We start from the raw sequence: 18,134 nt of genomic DNA, 5'->3' as shown, positions 1-18,134 counted from the left end.
TGTCTTAAGCCAATTCAAATATACCCAAAAATACCAGGCGAAAATCGATAAAAGTGTATACGATAGTGCGTAGATATGACTCACTAGCTAAGTTGGTGAGTGTATTCGCTAAGATATCTTTTGGAAGAAACATAATACCTAAAACTAATTCCTGCAAATTGTTAGACTCCGTAAACTCAACATAGGAACATCAATATGTTATATATATGCCCGTTATAAAGATTATTAGTTGACATATGCAGTAAACTATATATTCAAGATGAGCCAGTAAAATGTTTATATTAAATTTATAAATGTATGGTGCGATATGTTGCTCCCACTAATCGATAGAAATATGTATCGTTGGTTGGAGCCTTTGCTTATCAACGGAGCCTAGAAAATATTTGGCATATTCCAACAGTCGTGCTGCGGTCACACAAAAAATTCCAAGAAAGTTGTAAGTTAAGTTTACCAATAAACCAGGCAAAAATTTCCCTGGCCATTAGCCAGGCAAGACCGCTAAAAAAAAGAAAAATCGTTGGAAAGTCAGTGGTGACGTCGCCCAGGAAGTACTTCGCAAAAACAAGACGTGCGACGCGACGATAATTTTGCGAGAGGCGAGTCAGTCGCTATCTATCTCCCTCTGCGCTCGTTTCGTTTCGTTTCTTGGGGCTGTTTTGGGGCACACAACTGAAAAGAAAAAACGTAAATGCAAATGGTTATCTGGTTTCCAAGTGCCGTGTTAAGAAGAGTGCGTAATTCGGTAGACAGTCGAGTGCTTTTGCGTTGTTGTTTTCGCTGCCTACCCCCCTTAATTAATTAAGAAAGTTGTGTAAAAATTTTTTCGCCCTGTCCGCCATAGTGCGAGTGTAAGAGCGAGCGCGATAGATGGCCCTGAATTTTGGGTGCGTTGCCCATGAGAGCAGGCGCTAGAGCGAGACGGTCGTACGACCTGCTCCAAGTGCAGCGTGCACAGTGGGTCGCAAGGTCTTAGATAGTGCTCGAATTTCATTGTCGGGGGATAAAGAACACTGCAGGTGCACTTTGGCATGGAGTAATGCGGACAAAATCGGATCTTGGTCCGTATTATCACCCGATTTATCAGCGCTTTAACCGCCAGAACAGAGCAAAAATCGTGGTTCTTTGTTCAGCCTGTTTTGCGTCTTTAGTTAGGAGAGAATGCGGGTGTGTATGTGTGTGTATTTATCGGCAATTCGTTCTCTTATCGTGCAAGTTCTTAAAAAAAGAGCAGTCTTTGTCTCTGATGTTTCCCTAAAGCCCAAATGTAAACAAAATCGCATCCTTCTATTTGTTTATTCTAGGCTTTTTTGCTCGCTTCACAAATGGGAGAACCTCAATTGTCATGCTATACTTACATACATATTTACCGAGTGATGTGTGTGACCGTAAATATAACGTTAATTGTATTCTCCGTTTTCTAGACGTGCTTCAAATATGCGTGCTGAGAAAATTGCACTTGTTGAGGCAATTCCACAGTCTAGCGCACGTGAATAGGGCCAAATTAATATAATGGACAAAATTGTTTATAATTTCGTTAAGGTTGGCATAACGTTCCGCTGTTGTAAAATTAGATTTATTCCTTATTTGATGTCTAAATTTAATATCTTTGAAATTTAAAATGAATTAATTCCACACCTATTGGATTGATAATTGTTGTGGCTGCGTGGTGTTGTTGTTCTTGCTCTCATCCTCTCTTTTGATTCACTTGCATTTGTATTAGTACGCGTGAATGACGCATCGTCAGCTGTTCTAAAAGAGCCGTAATTTCCTGAACGTTGTTTTATATTTTATTGAATTTTCCGCAGACGGGCGCGAAAGTCAGTTCTATTGTCGAAGTGACTTAAAAGTTTAGTAAACCGCATTAATTAGAGTTAATTTAAATTATACAATTAGCGGTGAGTTATTTACTGACAGCTGTCTGTTTCTCATAGAAAATTTCGTATTGGTTAAGACACACTGCTGGTTTTAATTAAATTTAAAGTGCAGTTTTCGTTTTGGCTTAGACGCCACCAAATGCAAAATACGTCATTCGCTGGATAATGAAAAGTAATTGTAGGCGAAATTTCTTTATCGCAATTGAGAGAGCGGTTTTTCGAAAAGAGACAGCATGTGTTTGGCTTTTGTGTGTGTGATTGTGACTGTGCACTTTGCTCCAAAGTCTTTGGAAAAAAAACAATTGAATGGGTCGGAAGGGAGACGAAGAAACAAACAATTGTTGACTGACTGCATTTTTAATGGCAAAGAGAGGGCCTGCATATTTCGCTCTCTCCCTCCTTGTTAATTTAATAACGCCGCACAGCAACAACACCAACAACAACAGCGTACATGTTTGTCACGCTTTTACTTTCTCCACGTCTCTCCTTCGTTAATTTATTTTGCATTGATTTTTATCACAGCTTCCGCCCTCACTATGAAATCTCTCCGCTCTGCGTTCACATCTCTCCACAAAGTAAATAAGACTCGTGTAGAATTCCATCCCCCGATCTTTGTAGATTTATCTCCACTGTACAGTCTGGCTTCAATGTGTTAATTAATTTCAGTCGGAATTCGGAGATTCCCATCGTCCGACATAAAAACGAATATTTAAGTATCTGAAAAGCATGTGAACAATTTTAAACCGATTTTTGCTTAGTTTAAAACTCATTGAAACGCTGCGTTCTGTTTTACTTGTTAAATTTGTGAAGATTACGAGGATATTTCTTATTAATGATAATGTGGAACGATATCTTGTTTCGGGATCAACGTATCTGTGGGTTTGTAGTGTAGCGGCCAACGGGGCGTATGATTCATAAAAGTGGAGCTGATAACAAAAATATTGTGAATTCCACACGCATTTCCACTGAATAATATGAGGCGTCCCATGTAATATGTATTCTTATATGTATACAAATTCACTGTAAATAACCCGCCCTCGAATTTATTTTGAATATTTTTCCGCAGAAAGTGTGTGAATTATCAATTGTGTGGTAGCCGCTAAAGGAGCTGCAATAAATATTATTTACGATAACTTAGATTTCCCACTCAAGAGAGCGATAAGAAATGTGTAGTTTCGATTACTTGTAAACCCCTTATCGGCAACGAAGAAAGGGAAAAACAATAATTGCGCCTAAACAGCGTTTATAAGGTTTCCACTTTGTGTTTGCCAAAGTATTTTTAGTTGCTGATGGGTTTGTACTTGCACATGCAATTAACAATGTTTGTGTTTGTGGATGTTTGAAGCAGTCACGCAAGGAATTTTCTGAACACAACTCGTAACATTGAACATTCTGGCATGGTACTCTTGCTGATTTCACTGATTTTCTTATCTCATGCTTATCAGTCCTATTATGTGTGAAACTATGCAAATAAGCTAATGTGAGTTTTTGTAGGGCGTACTGCTTTCAATTTCAATCGGATCTATCGACCATTGGCAGACGCTTCTCCTTTCCTCTGTTTCATTTGCTGATGGATAACGGCGGCTTTTTGTGCATATTGTCGGATATGTATGTACATATTGAACAGGGCTTGTCGAGGCCGTCATTAAACAAACAAAGGCGCCACACAGTTCTCTGATGGTTTCATGTGGGTTTTTTATACATCTACATGCTCTCAAGGGACTGAATTGAAGCCCGAAAAACGTACCATTATTGGAGACTAACAAGAAGCACTTAATTACGTTGACTATTGCATTTTTAAAGATTGAATTATACTCATATGCATGCTTTGTATTTTACAGATTCCGCATCCACACTCAGCAGCTATCTTTCCGAAAGGCTTACTCAGCAGAAGAGGGAGTGAGTTGCAGTAACCGTCCGTAGAACCAAATATCAGTTGCCATCTCAGAGGAGGAAGAGCGCATCCGCATTCGCATCCGATCCAACCCAAACCGATCATGGCAACCACTCCACGCAGCGGCGGTGCCAGCGGCACTGGAACGGCGCAGCGGCCCAATGGCACCTCGCAGAACAAAAGTTGCCAATTCAAGTTGGTGCTCCTCGGCGAGTCCGCTGTGGGCAAGTCCTCCCTGGTGCTGCGCTTCGTCAAGGGACAGTTCCACGAGTACCAGGAGAGCACGATAGGTGCGGCCTTTCTGACACAGACCATTTGCATAGAGGACACCGTCGTCAAGTTCGAGATCTGGGACACGGCTGGCCAGGAGCGGTAAGTATCAAGAGAAATCCTAATTAGCAGCTTCATCTAACGTACTTCTATTTGCTTTTATAGGTACCACAGCTTAGCTCCCATGTATTATCGAGGAGCGCAGGCCGCTATTGTCGTTTATGATATACAGAATCAGGACAGTTTTCAGCGTGCGAAGACCTGGGTCAAGGAACTGCATAAACAAGTGAGTGTCATCGGGGAAACCATTGATTACTTCCGCCGCAAGCCATCAAGGTCAATGCCATATCGTGCAGAGCGGTTCATTATTAAATGCATTTATAGTCTCTTTATTGTTGCTCTTGAAGTGCCTTAGTGGGTGCATTGAACTTGATTCGGGACATTTGTTCACGCGATACTTACATTACAATACATAAAATACATTACCAAACGTTTTTTTCTAGGCCTCACCAAACATTGTCATTGCGCTGGCCGGCAACAAGGCAGATTTGTCAAACATTCGCGTCGTGGAGTTCGATGAAGCGAAGCAATATGCCGAGGAGAACGGGCTGCTGTTCATGGAAACATCCGCCAAGACGGGCATGAATGTGAACGACATCTTCTTGGCCATTGGTAAGCTATGAAGAGCAGCCAGAAACGCTGGGGAAACGTGCTAATCACTATCCCAATTACAGCTAAGAAACTACCTAAGAACGATGGCGCCAACAATCAGGGAACCAGTATAAGGCCGACTGGAACCGAAACAAATCGACCGACGAACAACTGCTGCAAGTGATGTCCCTTCGTAGGTTAGTCTATCGCGGCGAAAAGGCGCTTCTTTTACTAACATACTCCTTTGGTTTTGCAGAAAATGAAATTTCCAACGAGAGATTTGAAAAGTTTATGCTGATAATTATAAATAAAAAAATTATTTAAAAATTCAACAGAATCAGAAAGAAATACCTAAAGCCGGCTCTCCCAGGGGACGAATTTCATTTGAGAGCCAAGAAACCAATAATTATAAAGACCACATAAGAATTATAAACATTAAACAAAGGAGTTCCCATTCCCAACATAAACGAAAGTTGCAATTAAAACAAGTTAGTTACAAATTCCCACACCCGATTTCCCCATTACGCTCGATATCTGTCCAAAAAATATACAAGAATACTGACACCCCCGCAATTGAGCTAAAATATCAGTATAATTCCGACATAAACCATTTCAAATAAGAACGCAAATTAATAAAACATGAAAAGAAAGCGCAGGATTTTTTGGAGATTTCATCGTGTCGTAGAAAGTTTGAAATCGTATTGTATAAAAAAGAAAGAAAGCCCCAAAACCAACTAAGCGAGCAAAGAATAATTGTAAAGATTACATTTCGTGTAAGTTTCTGAGCATTAAGAGCATTAAGTGAGGGGAAGATTCCAGTTGCAGTTGTTCTCAGCAGCGTTCCAAATAAAACAAACAAACACCACAAGGAGCAAATGTTCAGGCCAGCGGCTGAAGATCCTCGCTCGCCTCGGTTTGTGGCAATGTGTGTGTCTCTCCGGCTCCGGAGGCCGGACTCCAGATCCGGATATGGACGCGGATGATTCGACTCCGGGTCGCGGCGGACACGTGTGATAGTTGCAATTTATATAAATTATATATACACATATGAAAATGAAAGAAAACGAAAACCACAAAAAAAGAAAACCAATTATGCATACTTTAAAATTTTTTAATTTCGCCTTGCGTTGAACTATTTTCCACATTCTAGCAACAATCGAAGATTTAATGCTACTATATTTAAACGTAAACGAGAACGGAGAAACTATCGTAATCCATAAAAATTAAACTTACATCTAGTATGCAATTAAGCGGAGGAAGTAAAGTGAATTAAAATAAATAAATAAAACAAATCGAACAACACAATACCGTAAACTACTTGTTTAAATCGTTCCACAAACATCTATGATCCGATGCTTATTTCTTTCCAATTCATAATTTTTATGTTGTCTGTATGTATTTAAATTTAACATTTATAAATTATAATAAATGAAAACATCGTATATACTTATATATATATGACTCCGTATATATATACAGTCATTCGATTTGAATCGACAATGAGCTCACAATCGTATTTGTTTATGGGTTCCAAAGATTTTATCCCTTGGCTTTATAAAGGAGGTAACTCAACTTGTAACTAGTGGACTTTTTTAATAATCGTTTTTTAATTATGTAGATTTGTTTCAGTAATTGTGTAAGTTTATCGTCGGCGGAAAGACCTTGAAGAAAACGTTGCACAGTCACTTCCCATGGCACCAAAGAAAACAGAAGGCGTATTTAAGTTTATTAACTTTTCTAATTCCCATTTTTTATTTAAAATTATAACTGATTAAGATGTCTCTCGAAATAAATACATACTTAACTTACAGTTTTGGTTACAATTTCCATTTGGTTTCGTATTGTATAAGTGTTGTATATATATTTTTGTTTGTATCTTTTCGCTACTTGGTTTCCCATTTATAAGAATAATTATATTGTATGACTGCATCGATTTTTCGACGCGTCTTGATTTCTTGTTAGAGTAGTCGACTTCGATTTGAGTTAGTTCAAGATAAATTAAAGAGAGTATACGCTAACTTACTACAAGGCAACTAAATGGCTTCAATCAGGAGTGTTTATGCTATTTAACGTACAGAGATAACAAGGAGTAGAATATCCAACTAGCTAAATTAAATTAGGTTTTAGAGTTGAACAACTTAAAATGGCAGAAGCTTGTTGAGGGCAGTTTTGTAGATAGTTTGAGTATAGAAAGTTGGGGAAATAAGGAGAGATTTCGAATTATAACACAAATGCTAACGATTGCATAACAAAAGGTTGGCTCAACAAAAACAATATACATATTGATAAGTTAAGTTGCGTTTTGGATCGTTCATCCATAATCGTAATTCCACATGAAATATCACTTACGTAAGAGAAGTTAATAGCTGTATCCGGTATCGGTATTTTCTAGATTTAGATCCTAATCTAAAATTTTGTCTTAGTTTTGCTCTTGGTATTGTTTTGATAAACCAGTTAATTTGTCGTTTGTTTCCACGGTTTAAGTCTAAACATTGTCTTTTTTTCGTTTTTCATTTATTTCTATAAAATTTACAAAATTACGTTCATTTCTCGTCTTATTCGTCTGTCTTTTATCGATAGCTTTGCCCAAAAACTGTGTGTGTATATATTGATTTCGGGTTAGGGGATTCCCCATTCGCCCACTTTCTATATAAACTCGCTTATCACTTAGCTTACAAGTAGTTCTCTCTATATACCGCGTCGTCAATTGGATTCTCAAGAGGTTAGCGAGTCCTGAAAGTCCAGATTGATCAAAGTGTTCCATAGATTCGTTACTCCGACCTTGCCATATTCTTTGATTTCGTTTCCTTTCGTTTTCTATACAGTAAGCGGCTCATCGCCGTGCAGATCACAGGATCCAATGTTCTCGCCCTGGTACGTCGAGAAGTCGCTGATAATCGCTGTGGGCTCGGCTCCGAATTGGATGTCCTGCAGGCAGCCCTTGAAGGGATCGAAGAAGCGACCCTTTGTGCGCCTGCTCACCGAGTCCGAGTTGGGAAAGCCACCTGTTTGGGATGCAAAGAAAAGTAAATGAGCTATTGTCAATTTGAACTTTATTTGAATTTGTGCCAGTGTTGGAAAGGCTGCATATGTTGCAGTTAACATCAGTCTGTTAGCAATCACTTAACAGCACACTTTATTTTTTTAAAAGCAGTTAAACAATAAGCTCAACTATTATAAATTTTATTGCTAAATTATAATCAGTACTTAACTGATTTGTTAAGAGTTCGTATACTAAGGTATTGAATTAATTGAATTTATTAAACAGCTGTTGTAGCTTAATACCTATCGAACCAACAGCTGTGTCAAGCAAACGAGTTGGCAGCCCAGCCTAAGTCAGTGTTTATTCGGATCGCGACTCAAAAACAACTTGCGATTGGAATCGAAGTTTGAAATGTTCGTCGCAGCTAACAATACTCATATATGATAGACCAAATAGTTATTTGACCAAATCGGCTTAACTCCACTGTGCTAGGGTATCAAATGGACCTCTGGGCTTTTGCTTCGGTTTTTCCCTTCAAAAGAACAAAACAACTGAACCAACACCAACTAAAGTGAACTGAAAGTATCTAATTGTGCAATTGTTTGTTTAAAGTGCAAGTGAACGCGATACTCTAATAAAACTATTCGGATCAGTGGTACAAATCAGAAACCGGTAAGCCGATCATTATTATAAGTTTATGTCATTATTAACACCCTAAAGGACTTAAGATCATACACATAATATCATATAAGGATGGCCTTTTACATAGTGTATAGATGTACTATAAAGGTCATAACAATAGGTCCGTGGTATAGACTCACCCAAGTAGAAGACGTCCTCGTAGCTAATCGTTGGCTCCTTGCTCGAATTCCTGCGCCTGCCCGCCACAGTGCTTCTCGGAGTAGTTGAGCCCAGTTGAGGCCGTCCAGCCTCGGGCAATCGCTCGGTGAAGATCACCTCGCCATCCAGCTGCAGCTCCAGCCTGGTGCGGTCCAGCAGCACACTGGTCCAGTGCCAGGCGCCGTCGGCTATGAAGCCGCTGGCCGGAGCGCGGACCGTGTCGTTGGTGCTGCCCAGGAGATTGCTGGCCAGCTTGAGGTGGCCCGCCTCCAGGCCGAGGCCGAGGAACTTGCTCCTCTCGTGCTCGCTCCACAGGAGCAGTCCGTCCGGCTCGATGGTAGAGAAGTTCAGCGAGACTTGGATGGCTTCGCGGGGGCGGACGTAGAGGGAGGGACCCCGCCGCTTGTCTTTCATCGGAATTCGCGGCGGCGGCAAGATCAGGTAACTGTTGCCACGGAAGCTCGGCGTCGTCGGCTTGCTCATGGCTAGAAAAAATCAGAAAAAACGTCGTAAGACATACATAATATTGCGGTGGGGCAAGGGGAGGGGTAGGGGTAGGGGAAGTCGAGTGGCGTTGCATTAAACATGTTGCATGCGGCGCATAATTAAATTACAGCATCAGCTCGCCGCTCCAGCTGCATTGTTCCTCTTCGTCTGCGTCTTTTGTTTCACTTTATGAATCTGAATCGGAATCTTCATCTGCAGACCCTGATCTCGTTTATAAGCCCACCATCATCTGGCACTAAAACTGTTTTCTAATGTACTATAAGTACCTGTTTTTTGAAAAGAAAGTTTTGCTCCAAGCGCAGTAACTGATAACAAGGTGGATATTTAATTACTTTGAGAATAAACAAAGCAATATTATTTATCAAATGTTCAATTTCATCTTTTGTTGCCTTTTTCCGTGTGCACAGTGTACACTAAAGTACTTCTCCCATTTGTCAGCGTTTTTACAACTTCACTCACTTTCCAGTTTTTTCTGCCTATGAATCATCGCGTTCAGGTTCTAGAGCTTGCAGCAAAGATTAATCTTTATTATCGTGTGGTTATTAATTTTCTTTACACTTTTCCCTGCTGTTTTTTCCCCTTCTGGTCAATTTGTCTATCACCTGTTCGCTTTCCCTAAGTGCTCGATGTTTGTTGATATAGCCCAAGCTTTTCCTCATATTTCCATTTTCATTACAATTTCCCTTCACCGACTTGCATTTCTTCAATTTCAACTTAAACTTGCTTGTGTGGCATGTTAATTCACAATTTGCTAATAAGTGAAAGGCAGACAGCTGGATCTCCATCTCCACATAAAACATTCGATGGATAAAGAAATAGCAAAAACGCATCTGCCGGTTTCATATAATCAAAAGCTTGTTTCGCAGATGGTTGATTAATGTTTCGCTTGGTGTCATTATAATTTTGAATAATGTTGCACTGCGAGGGGATATTAAAAGTTGGAAATTACTGATTGGATAATTGAAAATTACGTTTAAAGTTTATGGCACTAGAATAGGAAATGACTATTGAAAGTGGAAAGGATTGCTACACTTTTAGGGAGCATTTCCCGTTTCAGCTAATAAGTTAAATATATGAGAATAAATTAGCTTATTATGCAAAATTATTATAATCCAAAAAACGAGAGCATTCAACTTTGAATCATGGCCAGATTTAATTATTCCCCCACTCTATCCCCATTCTGATTATAGTGCTCTTTGCTGCTTTTGTTGTGAATCACAGATCGCTAATTTTAGTGTTACTTTTTTTTTGGCCAACCAACTTCCTGACCCCGCTGTGCACTGAACCATCCAGAATCCAAATGCTGCTGTTAATGGTTATTTTCTGCTGCCGTCAATCTCTAATTATAATAATAATGTTGTTCTACTCTGGGGCTGCGAAACTTGTTTGCCACACAACTCCGCTAAACACAGTGCACAAAAAGAGATCAAAAAGCAGAAAATAATAATAAAATCATTTAAGCTTCTGTAGGAATTGCGAAAACCAACTTTTACTCGTGACACATTTTTGCGAATTGAACTTGAAGCCGTGCGAAGATTTATGAAACTTGTTTTTCTCCGCCTTAATAAGATATATTGCTATTATGGCTTCTTCAAAAACTGACTGAATCATAAGCCACGCTTATGGTTATTGAACTTGTGGTTGCTTTGCTACTTTGCTATCCATTTTTGGCCACTCACCAATCTCGCAGTAGAAGCCACCCCAACCATTTGGACACGAGCAGCGTCCACTTCTCAGGCATCTTCCATTGTTTTTGCACGGAATGAGCTTGCAGGTCTCCGAGTACTCGCATCGATCTCCTTTCGCGTATTCCGGGCAGATGCAGTGCGGCTGCAGCTTCTCGTCCAGCCAACAGTGTCCACCGGACTCGCAGGAATCTCCGCCACAAGCGGTGCCATCACAGTCTCGAATGTTGCGCGATTCTAATGGGCAGATGAATCAATAGATACTTATATACTTTCTCTATCCAGAGGAAATCATTTTGGGTTTCAAGTATTGTAAAAAGGTGTCTACAAGTAGCTTCTTATCATTAACTGTACTCACCCACAATGTTGGTTTCGTTGAGCACAATGCGCGTTCCACTGACCACCAAACCACGGACACATCCCCTGAAGGGAATCGGGAATCCGGAGATGGCGTTGTGCGGCAGCTTGGACACATCCTTCAGCCCGCCAATATAGAGCAGTGAGTCCGGCTCGACGAGCACCTCTGCCGATGGAGCCAAGGCCGATGAGGCGCTGCCCTCCACCCACAGGGTCAACCATCTGCCCCGCTGCGCCATCTTGATCTTGTGCCACTCGCCAATGGCCAACATGCGCACGCTCCTTACCACCGTGACATGATTACTGGGCCCGGAAATGCGGAACTCCACCACTCCGCCTTGCAGCGATAGCGACACGAATCCAATCTTCTTGTCCTGGTTGTTGTTCAGGGTTCCGAAGTACAGCAGTAGGCCTCTCTCCGAGAGCGGACGCAGTTGGAATTCGATGAAGAAGAACTGCACTCGATGGTGCTCCTCGAAGGACTTCGAACCCATTAGGGGAACTGGCGAGAAGCTGCGCTGCTTCTCCACCTCATTCAGCAGTTTCATCACAAAGTGGGTGCTCGGCGTGGTAATGGGCTTCGGGGGCATTAGCTTCTTGGTGAAGTTCCGGTAGCTGACCATTTGGGAGCGCTTGGCGCCCAGCTTGTCGCCGCCATCATATAGATATGGCCAGCGAACCGCCAGATAGGAGCGTCTGCCAGTCAGGGATACGTCGCTCAGGGAACGAATTACTGCGGATTAAAGGGCAGTGAGGTGTTAATATTATATAGCTGAGAGCTGCACTCCTTTATAATGCTTATGGCATGGATATTAACTTGCAAGGGAAACCTACCTTCCTCGCAGTTTTTGCCTGTGCGTCCAACGGGGCAATCGCATTCGTAGCCATTGACCAGCGGCACACAAGTGGCGTCCTCGTAGCATTTGTTGTTGAAGGAGTCGCAGGGATTCGTGGGCTGGGCACACAGTGGGCCATACCAGCCCTCCTGGCAGATGCAACTAATGTGAATAATGAACATACATATAATGAGGATTATATTTAAAGAGATCAAGAGTGGCGCTCACGTAAAGGTTGCTCCATGCTGCAGGCAGGCGCCATCGTGCTGGCAGGCGTGGCGATGGCATTCCCTGGTTCCACACTGACCCACGCCCCGACCTCTGACCCCACGCGTCTCCTGCAGTGGAACCGTGACCTGGCCCGCCTTCAACTGCACATCGTATATGCAGCCCTGGAATCCCGAGTGCAGTGGCAAATCGTGTGGCAGCGTATTGAAATTGGCAATCTCGTGGCCGCCGAGATACAGAATGGGCAGCACATCCATTCGGCTGCCACTTCCGGGCGATCGACCCGTAATATTGAACTTTCCGTCCACCGAAAGCCAAGCCTGCCGACCAATGCGGCCCACCTTAATTTCGTAGGGAACTCGTGGAGCATCCAGCCGGAAGTCGATGGGTTTCTGGGTGAAAATGCGACGGGGTCCGGCTCCCAGATTCCAGGTGAGCATTATGTAGCCCTGGATGAAGCTCACCGCCAGGTGATCGCTCTTCTCGTCATGATAGCCCGACTGCCCAAAGAAGGCCAGTAGCGATATCTGCGACATGGTCTGCGGCAGGATCTTGAAGCTCAGCTCGAGTGAATACTCCAGTGGAATGGGCACCGTGTAGGCCACAAACGAGGAGAGTCCATTGACGCTGCCGGAGAAGGAAGGCAGGGCCACCTCAAGATCTGAAAAAGTAATATTAAGAAAATATAAATTATATGAAAAGTATGTACTGGAGTGGTCATGACATAATGGCTAGCTTATAGACCAGTTTAAGGGTAATTTCTAATGGGTCTTCTGGATGGAGGAGTACTCACTGTGCTCGCAGTAGTGGCCGTGCTTGCCCAGCGGACACAGGCAGAGGTAACCGCTGCCCGGAAATTGTACGCAGGTGCCACCGTACTGGCACGGGTTGTCCTCGCACACGGATATCTCGCAGGTGGGTCCCATGTAACCAGTGGGGCACTTGCACTTCCACTTCTCCGCCTTCTCGCCATTCTCGTCCAGATCGTTGGACTCGATCTTAATGCAGGCGGCGCCATTGCGGCAAGGACTCGATAGACAGGCCAATGAGCCGCATTCCGTAATGCCAAACCCATCCAGGGCGTCCCTACACAGAAAAATATTCAGGAGAATTGGTTAGGAAGTGGCTTTTAGTATGAAAAGGTTTTAGGAAGATTCAAACAATAAATCACTCTCTAAACGAATTTGCAGGAATAATTAATAATCATAATACTATACAATTGCCTTTAAAAATAACTTGGGCTTTAGCAATGTTATTTTTCTCAGTGCAAAACTGGGACAGGGCCATGAGTTAGGTGTCGCAGCTAATTTCATGAGCTTGGCTAATTCAACATGCCAATACCGTGGACGGAGTGTCCTTTTCGCCATCCTTGCGCGCCATTTGACAAACAGCCCACAGCTGTCAGCGCTTTCGACACGGATGTGACTGCCCCCACCGCCCCTGCCGAGCCCCCCCTTGCGCCCATTTGTGGCCCCCTTTCGGCCCCGCCCCTGTGCATTTGGGCCATCTGTTTGTACTCGCGCTTTTATGAACGTTGCACACTGACGAATGGCTTCCGCATTCGCTGACAGGCTGTCCTCATCCCCACCATCCCACCTCCCCATCATCGCCAGCCCCACCTCCAGCTCCTTTGAGATGTCCTTTTCATCGGGTTGGCTGCATTTTCAGTGGCAAACTTGGTAAGAGGCCATAATATATAAGCTTTTAGCAAGGCTATTTCTTTTATGCTGAAGAAGTTTCCTTGGCAAACCAACTTGAGGTCTAGCATGGTATTCGTTAGAACCTCTTGTGCATTTAAGATACTTAAAGACCTGCGGAGAGATAAACGCTTAAAAGGACCACTTGAAGTTTGCTTGATACAGCAAATAAAATTAGGGCTTAATTGGAACCATGGCTTCGTTTTACGTCCTACTTGCACTCTTGTTTATTTTCGCCACTCCCATTTGCGACATGCGACTCCATTTGGTATATGTGGTCCTCGGGTATTAGCCATATATTCCATATGTGCCACCTTTGCCCATTTCCACGTTTATCTCCACACGTAAGCAGAGTTAATTTTTTCGTGTAGCGAGAAGGAAACAAGAGAGAACGCTATAGTCGAGTTCCCCGACTATCTGATACCCGTTACTCAGCTAGTGTAAGTGCGAAGGACAGTTTTTGGCGGTTTGTGGGCGTTAGAGTGGGCGTGGCCAAAAGTTTTTTGGCAAATAGATAGAAATTTACAAGACTAATACAAAAATGAAAAAATATCAAAACATTTTTCAAAAGTGTGGGCGTGGCAGCTTTGGGCGGTTTGTGGGCGTTAGAGTGGGCGTGGCAAAAAGTTTTTTTGCAAATCGATAGAAATTTTCAAGACCAATACAAAAATGAAGAAATATTAAAACATTTTTCAAAAGTTTGGGCGTGACAGTTTTGGGCGGTTTGTGGGCGTTAGAGTGGGCGTGGCAGCATGATTCGACAAACTTGCGCTGCGTCTATGTCCCTGGAATCTGTTTACTTAATCTCAACTTTCTAGCTTTTGTAGTTCCTGAGATCTCGACGTTCATACGGACAGACGGACAGACGGACAGACGGACGGACAGACGGACATGGCCAAATCGACTCGGCTATTGATCCTGATCAAGAATATATATACTTTATATGGTCGGAAACGCTTCCTTCTGCCTGTTACATACTTTTCAACGAATCTAGTATACCCTTTTACTCTACGAGTAACGGGTATAAAAACTTTTTAACGCCCGGTGGCCGTATAATCCGGCCATAACTGCAACTCCTCCCGGGCTTTCGCCACCTGCAACTTTGTGTGGCGGCATTTTGATGCTTCCATTTAATTCCCGCCCTTTCTTGCCTTTGCTTGCCTTTCTTTCGCCGGAAGAGTGTAAGCGGCATTAACATTTAAGAGTTGCCCCCGCCGGAGATATATGCCTGCCCCAAACCCCCCAAATCCGCCCAAAAGAAGTCGTAACTTTCTGGGAGCTGTTCATTAGCCGTGGTCCAGCGATCAAGGAACAAATTGGGAATGGGTGTGCGACTTGCGGGCACTGGGAGAAATATACTCTATTGTACTTAAATAAAATCTAACTCAGTAATAATAATTACTAAAGTAATAGTAAGTAAATCTATATAGATTTATTATGTTTCAAGCTCAGTAAGGAGTGCAAAAGAAACTCACCCGAAAATCTCGCGAGCCTGTCCGTTGATGCGCAGCGTATGGAGGCAGCCAGTGAAGCCGGTGCCACTTTGGGCCGGTGGCAGTTCGATAATCAGGCCAATCGGAGCCTGGGGCGCTCCGCCCAGGTGCAGCCAGGTGTTGAGGATGGCCTCCGGGGTGTGGAGGCGCGGCGGCAGGAGCTTCAGCCAGGTGGGCTGATCCCCGGACATGGCCAGCGTGTCGTTCACCAGCAGCGAGGCGTTGCAGTGTGTGTAATTCCGGCTGAAGTCCAATCTGCAAAAGGGACATTCGAGGCATTCCTTTAGCGCTTCTACCTTTTACCTTTTTTTGCCTTCTGCCTTTCACTTTTCAATCTATTTGCACTGTATGGTGTATGCTGCTGTAGTGCATCAAATATTTAATACCCCGCACTTTCTCTTTGGCGCGAGAGTGAGGGAGTGAGACTCCCTGCATTCCTGGCTTTTGGGACGACTTTTAAGAGAAAATTCCGAACATGCCGATGCGTGAAAATATTTATGACACCACAATCCAACGTCCTGCCCGGCAAATTCCCTCATCCACCGAAAAAAGGGTCCTGCCAGCAATCTGTTATCCTGGACTACCTTTTGCCAGTTGACCTTTCAGCGTAGGCAACTTTTCCAGAACCCCGAAATATTCATTTACAGTGGTTTGATTTTTGTCGGTAGAGGGTTGCCTAAAATCTCGGTTAATATTCTGCCAAATATTTTACCAATATATTTATAAAATCAAGATCACTCTTATTGTTATCCCACCAGCTGGAATTGGTATTCAAAATAATTATTTTAATTTATATTAATCCCTAACCCAACCCACTGTTTCATGACCATGTTCTTTTCCGCTCGCCCAGCAATTGCCCGTAATGTCAATCGACTGTCAAATTTTTGTTTCGCCTGCCCTGCGATGGTATGGCATTTTTTTACAGGTCCTTTGATGTGATGGGGGCAAGGGATCTGATGGGGTTACAAGGGGGTTTTTTTCGCCCCTCTGCGAAAAGGGCCGCCAGTTTTTATTGGCCCGCTTGGTCGAATGTCACCTGCTTTTATTTGAATGAGCTTTGTTCTGAGGCCTCATTCGCAGTATTTCTGATTTTATTCCTTGTCGGAGGAGTTTCATTTTTTTCTGGGCTTGGGGATTGGGATGTCTGTTTGCCGATGGACGAACTGGGATTCATATCTTCGCGTTTATTGCATTTGAATGTAGATATTTTAATGCCAGAAAGCCAGTGCAGTAAATGCCTGCAGAAGGACACATGTTTTATTGTTATTTTATGGTGGCTGGATAAAGCTGTAAAAAGTTTCCCATATGCTGGCCAGATGGGAAAAGTTTTTCCCGATTGCATTTAGTTTTTACAACATGTGTAAAAATATATTTGACTGTGATTTTCCTTTTGTATCCTTTAACAAGCATTTTTGTTGACATTTACTTCAAAAACTTCTTTGTCCTCGTTAAATTAAGTTTTAAAGCAAATGCTGCATTTTACAAGGTTAAAGCACCCATATTTCATCCATTAGAAGTTGCGAAGCCCATTAGTTTAATACTTTTCAATTAATTACCGCTTTCTACAATTTATAGTTTCATTAACGAGCCAAAACCAAAAATCCAAACTTCCTTTCAATGCTGTTTAAAGTTCAATTAGCTGCACTTGAGTGAACAACAAATTAAATCAGCATTGTTTACATTGAAAGGAAGCTAATTTTTCGGGGGTGTGAGTGGGTGGAAAATCCTTGAATATAATTTATTGACACGGCCAATTGAATGCTATTGAAAAGTCCTCGCTGCGGAAGCTGCGAAGGAAATCCATTTCAGCCATCCTAATTAATGAACTTAAGTCGGCAATTGTTTTAGTCAAATTCGCAATAATTAAAACGAAATTCCACGTCGAAAGCGGAAAGAAATGTGGCCGCAATTAGGCTCGACTAACGCTAAGTATTATTGCTTTCTAATTACACTAATTGTGCGCAACACCAGTTCGATGTGGGTCCTTAAGTAAAATGTCAATTGTGCCGGGCATTAGGCTCATTAGAGAGTGTAGCTCACTGCCCATTGGGTGGATTTCCCCAAAGGGAAACTATAGTTCATCGAAGGCCCGACATCGTCATCATCGTCATCGAGCTGCCCTGGGGCGAAAAGGTCCTTTTTGTTCCTTCTGCTTGGGCGATTAAGCACGCAAGCCAAATAAAAATAGGCAACGAACATAAATTTGTTGCTCGTAAATCCACTCGCCAGGGCAAAACACAAAAACAACACCCCAGAAAGCGAGGCAACGAAAGTAATATAATATAGCAGCACTGGAAAAAATTAGCACATAGAATTTCCTACTTTACATGCATTCCCGAAGGCTTGAAAGCAATTGAGACAATTATAGCCTGATTTCTGATATGATTCGCATTAATTTCTTTTGAATTTAAATATTTATATTATTTTCCGAAACATTAGGGGACAATATTTCTTTCTGTGCACCTTTATATGGGACGATAGGGCCCTTAACATCGGACATCGGATCGCCCGGAGCAGGGACCAAGTGCTAAAAAGTAAATTTGTGGTCGATTCGATAGTCGTAAAATGTGAAAGTGTCCCCCCACTTTCGCTTTTTTGTCCCCCTCTGGTGAATTATTTATATGGGCAGCCTTCTCGCTCACTCGTTGTCCTACTTTCGGTTATATATTTATTCCTTAATGTCCTGTTTATGCCAGCGATTCCTCTATCCTTGATTCGCTCCGGGAGTTGCGTATTCCCAGATTTGACGTTGTCCTTCGGCAAGTTGTATTTACCAAAAGCGATTACATGGTGATTTTCCATATGCGTTTAACCCATCA

The 18,134-nt window shown here is 42.6% G+C and overlaps 3 protein-coding genes across 4 annotated transcripts in view; 2 read left to right on the top strand and 1 right to left on the bottom strand.

The window, feature by feature from the left end:
* The first annotated feature begins 306 nt into the window (after window positions 1–306).
* Window positions 307–6,003, top strand: LOC6526553 (ras-related protein Rab-5B). 2 transcript variants are annotated; one of them, XM_015197821.2, is made up of 6 exons: window positions 307–436; window positions 3,716–4,140; window positions 4,204–4,324; window positions 4,542–4,710; window positions 4,773–4,886; window positions 4,946–6,003. In XM_015197821.2, the coding sequence occupies exons 2-5, from the start codon at window positions 3,872–3,874 to the stop codon at window positions 4,871–4,873; spliced, it is 660 nt and encodes a 219-aa protein (XP_015053307.1). In that variant the 5' UTR covers window positions 307–436; window positions 3,716–3,871; the 3' UTR covers window positions 4,874–4,886; window positions 4,946–6,003. The 2 variants fall into 2 exon arrangements, with proteins under 2 accessions (XP_015053307.1, XP_015053308.1); XM_015197822.3 differs by lacking the exon at window positions 307–436 and adding an exon at window positions 535–684.
* A 404-nt stretch (window positions 6,004–6,407) lies between these two features.
* LOC6526552 (protein eyes shut) overlaps window positions 6,408–18,134 on the bottom strand; it is a 38,315-nt gene continuing 26,588 nt past the window's right edge. The window contains exons 6-13 of the mRNA XM_002087626.4: window positions 15,298–15,570; window positions 12,919–13,211; window positions 12,126–12,786; window positions 11,896–12,059; window positions 11,063–11,794; window positions 10,699–10,941; window positions 8,494–8,997; window positions 6,408–7,694 (exon numbers count right to left, since the gene is read on the bottom strand). Coding sequence (XP_002087662.2) covers window positions 7,507–7,694; window positions 8,494–8,997; window positions 10,699–10,941; window positions 11,063–11,794; window positions 11,896–12,059; window positions 12,126–12,786; window positions 12,919–13,211; window positions 15,298–15,570 — 3,058 coding nt within the window. The 3' untranslated portion in view covers window positions 6,408–7,506. The remainder of the gene's footprint in view (window positions 7,695–8,493; window positions 8,998–10,698; window positions 10,942–11,062; window positions 11,795–11,895; window positions 12,060–12,125; window positions 12,787–12,918; window positions 13,212–15,297; window positions 15,571–18,134) is intronic.
* Window positions 7,930–18,134, top strand: part of LOC6526551 (MKRN2 opposite strand protein) — a 52,437-nt gene continuing 42,232 nt past the window's right edge. Inside the window, exon 1 of the mRNA XM_015197824.3 lies at window positions 7,930–8,344. The gene's annotated coding sequence lies outside the window, so the exon portion shown is untranslated. The remainder of the gene's footprint in view (window positions 8,345–18,134) is intronic.

This window comes from Drosophila yakuba, chromosome 2L, assembly GCF_016746365.2.
Source record: "Drosophila yakuba strain Tai18E2 chromosome 2L, Prin_Dyak_Tai18E2_2.1, whole genome shotgun sequence".
Classification (NCBI taxonomy): domain Eukaryota; kingdom Metazoa; phylum Arthropoda; class Insecta; order Diptera; family Drosophilidae; genus Drosophila; species Drosophila yakuba.
This window is presented reverse-complemented; position numbering and strand designations above follow the sequence as displayed.

Bases quoted from the DNA above. Each gene is read 5' to 3' on its own strand.
- LOC6526553 (XM_015197821.2), top strand. From the start codon at position 3,872: ATGGCAACCACTCCACGCAGCGGCGGTGCCAGCGGCACTGGAACGGCG. The intron at 4,141-4,203 runs GTAAGTATCAAG...TTGCTTTTATAG, and splicing joins GACACGGCTGGCCAGGAGCG to GTACCACAGCTTAGCTCCCA. The intron at 4,325-4,541 runs GTGAGTGTCATC...GTTTTTTTCTAG, and splicing joins TCAAGGAACTGCATAAACAA to GCCTCACCAAACATTGTCAT.